A 12,186-nucleotide genomic window follows, 5' to 3' on the forward strand; every position below is an offset into this window, starting at 1 on the left:
AAGCCAGGGCCCTTAGCACAGTTCCTACATTCCAACATCACTAATCGCATCCACTCAGTAATAAAATCCTCTCAATCATATCCCTCCAATTCAGGCTTTTATATTTCATTTTAATGGATTCCTAATTTACAGTACTTCCTTGTCCCAGGTCTTAGCTACCTCTGACCCAGTCACCGTGCTGCCAGTAAAACGGTATTTTTAACATGCAGATGTGTACATGTCACTTCCTTGATTACCTCGTCCAGGGGATCCCCTGTGTCTGAAGAATACAATCTAAGCTTCTTAGCAGACTCTCCGTGGCCTGACTCCTGCACTTCTCTGTCCTTCTCTCCATTAGGACGTACACTTCACAGCATAACTGCATTGTACCACACCTTACTCAAGTTGATCCCTTATCTACCGAGCAGCACTTACCTTATCCCTTAGGTAAGATCATCTACCTAGCACACACTTTTTCATCCTATAAGCCTCAGCTCAAGCATGACCTCCTCTGGGAACTCTTCCTGGCCTCCCCAGGGCAGACTTAGAGGGTTTTTTTTCTGTGTGTTCCCAATACATTGTGCACATGTGTTCTTTATCGTTCCTACCACAGTCTGTTGGAATTGCCATTTGCAGGTGTCTCACCCACCAGCCTGCGAAGCTCAAGGGCAAGTGCTTTGCCTTCCCAGTCTTGTTTCCATGAGGATAATGGAATGCTCAGCATGGAAGTAACAAGCACTCAACAAATACAGGTGAATGACTAATGATACAGGACAGGTTCAACTGTCAAAAAACTGTATATACCAGTTCATATTGTCAAAAAGTGAAGTTATTCAGTCCGAGGCAAAAGCTAATGTCACAGAATGAAATAAGTTCAATAAGTAATACAGATGATGGCACACTGCTTATTCAACTTTGAACCAAAGTACTAGTAACATCAGAAGAATACTGACTGAGGGTACCTGAAGGCCCAGGCTAAAAAACATGACATTTTTCTGGCCGATAATATATCCACCACACTCATTTTAATCTGAAAATATTTTAATTACTATCAAGTAGAAGGAATACTCCAGGAAGAGAGAACATCTTTATTCTGTGGGCTCTAGTGACTTTCAGCGTACATTCAGGTGGGCTAACGACAGTGTCACTATCACTGTTACAGAAACAAGTACAGGGCGGCAATAGTGTCACACTTCAACTCGCAAGTTCCACTTCGGGTCCTGTTCCATTACTTGGGCTATGACTTCCGGTCTACTTTCACCTCTGAGCCTCCTCAGTTTCCTTATCTGAAAAATGGCTATAATAATATTTGCCTTATATATTTCATAATGTTGGTGCCAATATTGCAAGAAATAATAAGGTAAACAATGAAGAATGTAAGCATGAAAATAAAGTAACATTTTACCCAGAGAGAGTGAAAATCAAAGTACATACGCTATACATATTCTTGAAAACATTTACCTTTTGAGAAGATGAAGGTTTTTCCATTGTGTTTTTTCCCTTGGGGCTTAAAGGAGGGGATCGCTCCTTTATCTCTGGAGGCAGTTCTTGATACAATGCTGGAATTAAAAAAGGAATTAAAGTAATCAAATGGAGCACCACTGTTTCACAGGGGAGAGAATAACGATGGAGGAGGGGCAGATGTGAAACTGAGAAACCGATATTCACTGCTTTGCTGTACAAATAGCTACCTAGCACTTACTGTTAAGGCCATTTGTACTCTTACACGTTAGTTATCAAAAGAGCATAACTGGTGATTGTAAAGTTATGATCAGCAGGATTTCAGAAACGTGGAAGGTGTCATTTTCACTCACTATGTGGTCACATAGATGTTTATTTCATTTTATTTCAATACACATTTATCAGGAACCTGCCACCTGCACGGTTATCTGCTAGATACGCTAGAGGAGACATGCAGACGATGAAAGCGGTCTTTGACCTCAAGGAGCTTACAGTCTGGTTAGAGGCATATGTTCACAAGGAACTGTAACATAAAACAGAAGGTGACACTACTTAAGAGAGAAATAATAGCAAAGACACACTTATGTGGGGACAGCAAATGCTTAATGGAAGAAATGGGTGCGTCAGACTCTGTAGAATAGGTAGGATTTTGCCAGGCAGAGGTGTGGGTGGAGAAAGGATAATTTGGGAAGATGGTATGAAATGAATGAGCACGGAGCAAGGACTATACAGGATATGAATCTAATCAGTCTTAAGTCTATGATTCTTACAATGTAAAATTATAATCCACATAATCGCTTTAATTTACACACAGTGCTGAATCTAAAAAGTCAGGTGGGAGTTTTAAAGGGCTAAAAAGAAAATCTATTTTGGTTAAATGACTTGAGCAACTCTGAATTGCAAGGAATTCTTAAATTACACCTAATCAAAATTCTAAGATTATGAGATATATTAATTGACTTTGTGTATGGGTTGATTTTATTATTGGCTTTCTTTATCTCTTATTGGAAAAGATGATAGGTGTGATTAAGGGAAGCTGATCATGTTTTTCTTCCCAATGACTTAAGATACAAAGGGAGTAAGTCCTTTATAACAATGGGGTACCAATGTCTTCTTTGCGCTGTTCTTTAGAGGTCACGGCTCTCAACAGCTGGTACAAATTCTATTCAGGTACGTACTTTTAGATCATTTGCTTTGTGTACTTGGCTTTGGATAAAATAAAGGACAAACTTCTCCTACTATTTTTTTGGTGAAATATGCCTCTGACAGTCATTTTTTTCTCTAATGTTAAAAACAATTGTGTAAGAAATGCAGGTAAAGAGTAGGATAAAAGGGAAAAATAAATCCCTGATCAAGTGGGAATTCAATCATCATATTCTCAGGTTTTCTGAGGATTTTTTCTATTTGTTCTGGCCTTTACAAGGCTTTTCCAACAAGCAATAACTGATACCAAAAGAAAACATCAATTATTCTGGGAGGCAATAAGGAATTACGGCAAGTGAAGAACAGTCACTACCCCAGACCATTAACTTCTGTACATAACCACTAACCATCATTACGGTACGTGTCAGAAGTCTCACTGTGGTTATTGAGGAAGAAAAATCTTATTGGATTTTTAGCCAACTGTAGATCAAATATCTATAGCCTCTCAAGATTTGGAAGCCCAAGAGGTTATTTCTGCAAACTAAATAGATTCTAAAGTTAAAAGCACTTGCCCTGGCCGGTGTGGCTCAGTTGGTGGCTGTCATCCTGCAAACCAGAGGGTTGCAGGTTTGGTTCCTGGTCAGGGCACATGCCTGGGTTGCAGGCTCAGCCCCTGGTTGGGGTGTGTACAAAAGGCAACCAGCTGATGTTTCTCCCATTGATGTTTCCTTCCCTCTCTTTCTCCCTCCCTTCCCTTCTTTCTAAAATCAATAAGCAGGTCCTCAAGTGAGAATTAAAAAATAAAAAAATAATAAAATAAATTAAATAAATGAAGTTAAAGCACCTAATATCATCTGGCCCAGAAATACACAATCTTTTTAAGTTGTCATGTTAAGCAATGTATGTTTTCACTGTATCTGTATTAATAATGAATAGTCACATCTAGTTAAAATAACAGAGACACTCTAGAGTAACTATGACGTGTGGGTAGCTGGTGATTTAAAAACAGAAGCTGAATTCCAGCTGTTGACCCCATGGAAAAGCCATCACTGGGGAGCAGAGGGAAGAAACTTGGATATTTGAGACAATCTGGAAGTTAGAAGTGCAGGTGACTGGGTATTAACCAGTCCTGAATTTCCTCCTTCCACCTTGCCTCATGTTTCCTCCACTATGCACCTTCTTTTGAACACAAAAATATACCTCCAATAGAGTTTAAGAGCTATCAGCCATTTACTACTCAGAGAAAAAGAATGAAAATGATGGCACAGACGAACTTCAGAATTTTGTTCTATTAGGGAGAAGTGGGTCATTTTTGAGACACTTGGCACTTCTGAGGGGAGGAGTTTGCTGAAAAGAGCAGATAAGCTGAGGCAGGAAGCTGCCACGAGCCCAGGGGCAGCCCTGAGAGACTGACAGGGGAGCCCTGGGAGCGCCAGGCTTCGCACAGGGCAGGGAGGGGGCCAAAGAGAAAATCTCTTATCTGGGCTTAAGCCAGCTCCCAGTACTCATGGAAGGAATTCTTCCGTTGCCATCTCCTTTGCTCTCAAAATTCAGAACTTAGGTCAGGAATCGACAGTACTTTTGTTCATCCATTGTTTCAGTTTAAATGGGGTTTTGTACACTAGCCTCAAAAGCAACTATTATTTATAATAATCACTTCTTTGCAAAAACAAAAGACTTAATAATAAAGATGCAATACGGTGTTCTCAAGGCTGCCTATACTACATTTTAAATCAGAACTATATCATTTGAGTATTTCTGGAAGAAAACTTAAGAGATGACAGAGCTCAACTTCCTCATTTTCTAGGAGGAAACTGAGGCATATCACTAATTGCCGTGGAGGAGCAGGATTAGCACTCGGCTTTCCTGAGCCCTAGGAGTAGTATTTTTCCTACCACACTATGAAGTTAACTGCTGATAGGCAGCATTCTTCTGAAGAAACATTACTGTCTTCCCCCCTTTCTATGCAGTCTTTATTTTCAGGCTCTCCTTGTTCTATTTTCACCTCTCAAGGTGAAATCTACAGCTAGTAGCCTACCACTTCCAGAAACTGTTTAGAATTCCTTCTCTAGCTCCTGTCTTTTTCCTTTCACAAACGGCTTAATTTACGTGAGAAAGAAACAGCCAGCTGTAGGTAGGTAACAGCTAGGCCTGAGGTATATAAAGTAAGAATGGGAGTTGGGGAACTAGAGGTTCTTAAAAGGTGACTGTCAACTGAGGAGTCACTGGGCAAGAGAGGAGCTGACATAATCATGCGTGAAGTGTGTAAAGCAGGTGGCAGGAGAAAGGGGCTGAATGAAGAAGGTTGTTAACTAGATGGGCAGGCCCCCTGGGATGAGAAGTTTGTGAAGCAAATATTCCAGAACAAAATTGCTTTCTAGTGTTCTGGTGCCTCCCCCTTTTATTTTTTTGCATCATGAAAATGAAAAGCAATACCCACTGGTAAACATATGCAAAAGTTACAAAGACAGTAAATTAAAGGGTAGAAAATGATAAAATCTTGTACTATCAGTTATACCATATTAGTAGACCAGGAAGGGAGCATAAAACTTACTTTCGCTAGCCACATGATTAGCTGGAAAATAACCTTCCTGTCCCTTTCCTACGCTGCCATACCACCAGTCTTCATTATCTTTGAAAAACACTCGGATAATGTCTCCGCGATGGATGGTTAGTTCATCTGATCGATTCGCTGTGTAGTCATAAAGAGCCACTACCTAAGAGAGAGATAAGACCACCACAGCTTTATCACAACTGTACCACAGAGAAAACCCCCAACATTCACTTCCTCTTGCAGAAGAGCAGCTGAAACCAAAGCAGTACTTTGGTAAGTCTGAGGCGGTCTCGAAGTTTGCTAATGGGATCAGGGGTGGTGGGAACACAGCAGGAGAAGCAAGATAAAAGACTGTGGGATTGAAAAATGGTTAAGGGCATTCAATACACTAAGATTAGCTTCAAAATAGCAGATGTTAATTTTTTTAAAGTAAATTACTTGTGAAGCAAATTAAAAAAAAGGTCACACACCATTCACTTTCTTAGAATTGCTTTATACTACCTCTAGTTCTCATTCTCTGTGCTAAGCAGATGCATCTGAAAAAAAATTCCTCAGAACATCCACAATTTTACAAAAAGGAAAACTCAAAGGAACAATCCAATTATATAACTTCACCGTGATCACTTGGTATATTGTTAATGTCTCTTTTTGAGATATAGTTCTTTACACAACATGCTTCTGGTATTTTATTTCAACAATCTAATCTTCTGACTACCTTTTAAAATACTCTAATAAGGTCATTTTCACTAGATAGAAACTCAAGAGGAAAAGCCTTTTTATGAGGATCCTCTCTGTTGTTACAATAGTCACTATAATTGATTTTTTTCTTTTGAAAAATCCAAATCAAAATGAATGACCACACACACATTTACAAATCCCTGATAGCAATTATAAGGAGACAGACATCGACCCATTTTAGATGTGACACATTGTATAAAGCAGCATAATATTGGGTTGGTCAAGGAGTCCATTTAGTTTTTTCCATAAAATAAAAGACATATTTTTCATTTTCACCAATAACTTTATTGATTTGGATGTTCTGAGTATGTCAGTTATCTTCCACTATTGGCTTCTAGTGGGTGGAGGCCAGGGGTGCTGCTAAACATCTTCCCATGCATAAGACAGCCCCACAGCAAAGAATTAGCTGTCCAAAATGTCAATAGTATCAAGAAACTTCGCAAGCCACGTTTGACATGTTCGATCCGTCACAGCACCTTCTCCATACACTGCACAAATCTTTCTTTGGAGTTTCAGTTGCATTTTTACCTTTCTTGAAATTATAAAGCATAATATGCTGAAAATGGTGCTTATTGTCTTCTAGCTTCAATATTAAAATGGCTACACAAAAATTCACCAATTTTGTTTTTTTTAAAGCACACTGATATGACAGCTGTCACAAAACAATCTAACAAAATTGTTCTGAATGCAGTTAAAGACAACTAAGCACTAGTAGTTGTGCTTAGTAGAGCTCGGAAAAACTAAACAAACTTTTTGTCCAACCCAATATAAATACTACAGAACAAACTTTTTTCCCCCTTTAAATGGGACTTGAAAATTTACAGGTTATATGCATTTATGTTGGATACTGACTCATTCACTTAACAAGTATTTACGGAATTCCTAATGTGCCTGGTACTGTGCCAGAGGCTAAATATACAATGATAAGCAGGATAATTTCTGGAAAGGGTATCTCATTTAGGCTTTGCAGGAATAAAGGATAATCAGGAATCAGCCAGGTGAAGAGATCAATGTGTGTCTCAGGCAGATTACACAGCATGTGTGAGAGTCCAAAAACCAGCAACCCAAAATAGTTCGATATGTTGGAAGCCTGGGATGAGAGTTAGGAGCCCAGAAAGAAGGGTGGGGGAAGCCGAGGCTACAGAAGAAAGAAGTGGCCAGATCATGCTATTGAAAGAGTTCACGTGTCTCATAATATGGATAAGAGGAAGACAGAAGAGTATTAAGCAGAAGATTCTATAACAGTTCACCAGACTCTTTGTGGTGCCTTTTAATTAACTTACAATATAGTATTAACACATTTACCGGGAGATTTTAGTGGATGAATTTGGAATTAACTGTTGTCACCATATGGTATAAGGTCAGTGATACTTTAATTCAAATGGTACAAATGCAATTCCTATTGTACTGTTTGGCACAGCCTCTAATTTCCAACATGCTCTGCAGGATAGTTAAAAACTTTTCTAGTTTATTGATTGGGGGGGTGCAGAGTGAGTAAGGGGGAGAGAGAGAGACATTGATTTGTGTTCCACTTATTTATGCATTCATTGGCTGATTCTTGTATGTGCCCTGACCGAGGACTGAACCCACAACCTCGCATATCGGGATGATGCTCTAACCAAATGAGCAACCCATCCAGGGCTTATGCAGGATATTGTTTAAAGATTACAAATCTTTTATAAGTTTCAGCATATTGATGCCCAGTCACTTACGTAAAAGTGGAACTTTTAACGTTTCCCTTTATTCTTCCTTCTCCCAATCTCGTCTCCTTTACTCCCCTACCCGGCACTACCACAGAAGAGGAAAGCCAGTGTAAGTGTTCTGAGTGCCTGTCGTGTTCTAGGTGCCACACTAGCTTGCTTACATAAGTACCTTAATCTTTATGACGATCTCGTGAGGGCATAAATTCCCATTTCCACTTTGTAAATGAGAAATTTGATGTACAGAGAAATTTAATGCCTCACGTCAAGCAAACTAATAAACTGTAGAATCAGGACTTAAACTTGAGTTTTTTCCATAACTAAATACATTTATAGGCTGTGTTTATCTAGAATCAAACACGGGGAAGCAGCAGGAGAGAGGAAAAAGGAGGATCCGGAAATCCTAATCACTCATTAAAGATGACACATTTTGGGGGATGGTAGTACTCAAGTAGCTGGCAGTGCGGAGAGGATCAACTATCCTCAGTCACCTGCAGGCCCACTGTGTTCCTTTCGTGATGCAATCTAGTATCGGCAAACTGGGGGTTTGCTCTTGTTGTTCCTTAGGCTGGCTTTGGTACACTGAGACAGCACAACTCTGATGATCTTAAGCAAGTATGAGGTCGATGTACGCTTATTTGTCTGCAGCCAGAGGTGGCTACTGGGAAGGAGAGCAGGAGAGATTCAGCTTAGGCAACAGAATCATTTAGGAAGTCACACATCAGTCTTATATACTTGTGTGGGCTATTGACAATCTGGAATTCATCAAACTGGAGTCAGAAAACCTTCCCTGATTTTTCCACCAGGCTCTGTTGAGAAAAAAAAAAGTCCCTTCAGAGGTACAGGGATCCAAAAGAACTGTAAAATTCTACATTTCAATTCTTCTATTACAGTACCCACTGATTGTCTTCATTACACAATCAAATACAGCACACCAGTTTTACATGGCCCTTTATTCCTTGGATACCTGTTCCATACTCTGTGTCCCTGTCATGGACTAAATTGTGTGTCCCCAAAATTCATAAACTGAAGCTCTAGCCACCAATGTAAGTGTATTTGAAGACAGGACCTTTCAGGAGGTAATTATGATTAGATGAGGTCATATAGGTGGGGCCCTAATCCAATAGGACTAGTGTTCCCTATAAAAAGAGGAAGAGATACCAGGACCACATGTGCACAGAGAAAAAGGTCCTGTGGGGACACGGTGAGAAGGAAGTAACCAGCAAGCAAGCCGAGGGCAGGGCTCAGAAGCAACTAACCTCTCAGCCTCTAGAACTGTGGTCAAATGCACTTCCGCTGTGTAAGTCCCTATTCTACGGCACTCTGTTACAGCAGTCCTGGCACACTTGCAGTCCTGCAACCTGACGGGTCACATGAATCACTCATTACCAGCCCACGCTGGTACTGCAAATGGGCAATGCCACACTCGTATCCATTGTAGGTCCTTACCAGCCAGTATAGTACTGTTTCTTCACTATTACAATGCTACCTCCCTGATGCAGAAACAATGTTCTTGGCACTGAACTCCACAACCAACATCCAGGCAGGTGATAGATAATTGGGGATGTTACATCCCCCAAAGCAAAGGAACAGTCTTGGGGAGCATATCATCATCATACCATTACTGACATTTACGTGCAAAACTGCTACACAGGAGGAATCGGTGTGTTTCCCATGCCGAAAGCCCACATTCTGGAGTGGAGCTCAGACCATTCTCCTACCATACTGACAGAAGCCATGCGGCTCATGAATGTTCCAGGATGTTTCTATCCCAAATGTTATCTTCCCATCTGAAGACCACTTACTCTCTTCTGAGCATTACTGTATACACAGTAACTTCTTTGCTTGTTTCAACTTGGCAGCGGGGTGTGCACAACACACCCCTCTCCAATTAGATTTTGTTGTTATCTCACCTCTTAGGGTAAATTAAAGCTCTGGGAGAAAGGTGGGAGGCAGAGCCTTCAGCTTCAGCGTGGCCGTGTTTCTCCAGCATCACCTCAGAGACCAGGAGACTGGGTCTGCGCCCTGAGGAATCTGCCCCACAGGACAACAGACCTGCTCGGCCCATCCTGCTCGGTTCTCCCCTGACGACAAATACTCTAGACACTGAATCACCATCAAGAAATGTTTCAAGGTGCTGATGACCCAGCAACCATGCCCTGTCCTCTGACGACCCCTTAAATTTCATTTTTCTCCTGCCACCTGCTACCCCACTGAGCTGTCCTGAAACCAAGCTCTTCCATCTGTGGGTCTGGAAGCCTTCTTACCAGCCTTGCTCTTTGGAATCTGGTGTCGTCATTACCTTTAATCACACGTGTGCCAGACTATCGTATTTTTGACTCACTGCCAGGTCATTAAAGTAATTTGAAAGAAAAAAAGTTAAAAGTTGAGAGACACAATCTCATCGAGAGGTTTGTTTTGAATACTGTTTCTACTTTCTTCTTATTCTGCTAGTTCTTGTCACTATGTACCATTCCTTGCACACAGTGGTCTGGCATTATAGGTATCAATTATAGGTGACAATATCTCTGGCAGTATGTTCCAGAAATCTTTTTGCACTAGAAGTTTAAAAACACGAGTTTATGAGCAACATGCGATCACGTTGGTGATAACAGGTCTGGGACATGAGATGTTCCGCAAAATCCACTTGGTCAAATTTTGTCCACTCTTCACATATTTGAAACAGAGTTCCTTCTCCTTCTCAAAGCATGACAACTTGCTTGGGCATAGTCATGGTGGACGTGCCATTTTGGGGACATTCTTCAGTCCTCATAGCAGTGCCTGCCAGATACTGTTTTTTGGTTTAAGCACTCTGCGAGGCTGTTATAAGACATTTTGGTGAATTCCTCTTAATATTATCTTCAGATATTTTTTGTTATTATAATTGTCTCTGAGACATTCTCAGTGGTTCTTGAAACCAGTGCACTGAAGGAACATTAACCAGTATTGTTCAGCAGATGTTCCTTACAACTTTATCCATAAGAAAATGCACAAATCAATGGTCGTAATGGCCCCAACTCATCCAACAAGCTGAGTTATGATGAGTAAACTCACGTTTGAGCACTTTCTCCTCCAGCACTGCTTCAGCTGGGCCCATAAAGGCCGAGGAGATTGTCTGTGCCAGCCGGCAGCCAGTGTGGCACCTGGACCGACCACTTTCCCTCTGCTTTCTCCCTGCCTAACTTAATTTCAGACTTCTGGCCTCCAGGAAAGTGTGAGAACCAATCCCTGTTTTAAGCCACACCAAGTTTGTGGTAATTTGTTACAACAGCCCTAGAAAACTAATACATGTGAATTTTACTTTGGTGAGTGCTGGATTTTCTTGTATTTCTTTAAAGAGTCTTGGACCTTCGTTTGGCCTGTAGTTACCTGAGATCATTTTGACCCTTTCTAGGTTGGCTTTTAAGTTTTGTTAGAGCAGATTCAGAAAGACTTTCCCCTAGGACTCAGAACCCCCTATTTCCAGGGTGTAAATTTCCTCCTGATAATTTTACCCGATGCCCCGTTATATTAGGAGGTTTTCCCATTCTGGCTGTCAGGAATGCGAATTATTCCCATCCTGTTACGTAGCCTACTGATTTCAAATGGCTCCTTTCTTAGGAAGTTTTATCTCATACATGCAAAGAGCAGCACTCAGCCACAGCCTTGTTAGGGTACTGCCTATGGTTACTGGCAGGGTTGCCAACTGATGCGAGGTGAAATAAAAAGTAACACTTTAGTAACAATATGCCAGAAGCCTCGTTACAGTGTAATGCACACTAACTAAAATGTGTACATTTTTGTGTTCATGATAAATGCAATTATGACCTTATTGCAGCTTCAGCATCCTTTAAGAAAGCACATTAAGGCTCAATATAGAAATATTTAAGTTACACTTAACTTGTGCTTAGGTAAGAACAAAGCATTTGTTCTTCTTTATCTTACACATTTTCCCCTCAGGTATGGCCCATCTTTTGTATCCCTGAATCAACTTTTGGTTACGTGGCTGGCCGTTATTTCGCCACTCTGGATATACTGAAATAGAAAGCACCTTACACTCAAAACAATTAATTGGAACAAAGGGAAAAGATAATTCTTTGTGCAGATTACATAAAGCCTATGTAGAGATGTGTATGGTCAAACCAGAAAGCTCCATTTATGGCATGGTTTGTTACATAGTTCAAACATGATGTGATTATAGTTTTTTAAATTATGGAACCCTTGAGAGACTATACCTTCTAGGTGAAATAAAGTATTTATAATAGATTATGAGTTCAGAGTCTGTCTGTTGCTTTTCGAACATTTAGGAAACACTCAATGAATTTTATAGAATTCTGAGGATAAGGTTTTAAAAATATATATATTTAATTTTTTTAAATTTATTGATTTTAGAGAGGAAGGGAGAGAGAGAAAAAGCACTGATTTCTTGCTCCACTTATGCATCCATTGGTTGCTTCTTGTACGGGCCCTCAACAGAGACTGAACCCGACCCTGGCGTACCAGGATGATGCTCTAACCACCTGGGCTGCCTGGCCAGGGCCAGCAAAGGGTTTTTCACCCCCCTTCTTTCAAGTTTTAAACTTTTTCACTATTTATAAGAGGTCTGGAGTGTACAGCTGTGCCACTTCGTAT

General features: G+C 40.6%; 1 protein-coding gene and 1 long non-coding RNA gene across 13 annotated transcripts in view; one reads left to right on the forward strand and one right to left on the reverse strand.

The window, feature by feature from the left end:
- The window catches only part of AHI1 (Abelson helper integration site 1), a 183,274-nt gene that overhangs the window by 37,182 nt on the left and 133,906 nt on the right, over positions 1–12,186 (reverse strand). For 10 of the 12 annotated variants that reach the window (XM_053913963.2, XM_053913961.2, XM_053913962.2 and 7 more), the window contains 2 exons: positions 5,138–5,300; positions 1,441–1,538 (listed from right to left, as the gene is read on the reverse strand). In XM_053913963.2, coding sequence (XP_053769938.1) covers positions 1,441–1,538; positions 5,138–5,300 — 261 coding nt within the window. Of the gene's footprint in view, positions 1–883; positions 1,277–1,440; positions 1,539–5,137; positions 5,301–12,186 lie in introns of those variants that run through there. The other 2 variants (XM_053913964.2, XM_053913966.2) reach the window with 2 other exon arrangements.
- On the forward strand, positions 2,575–11,764 carry LOC123478848 (uncharacterized). Its single transcript, XR_006654225.2, has 3 exons — positions 2,575–2,610; positions 5,206–5,410; positions 9,496–11,764. It is a non-coding gene; the product is annotated as an uncharacterized lncRNA (long non-coding RNA).

The sequence above is a fragment of the Desmodus rotundus genome, chromosome 11 (assembly GCF_022682495.2).
Source record: "Desmodus rotundus isolate HL8 chromosome 11, HLdesRot8A.1, whole genome shotgun sequence".
Lineage (NCBI taxonomy): Eukaryota > Metazoa > Chordata > Mammalia > Chiroptera > Phyllostomidae > Desmodus > Desmodus rotundus.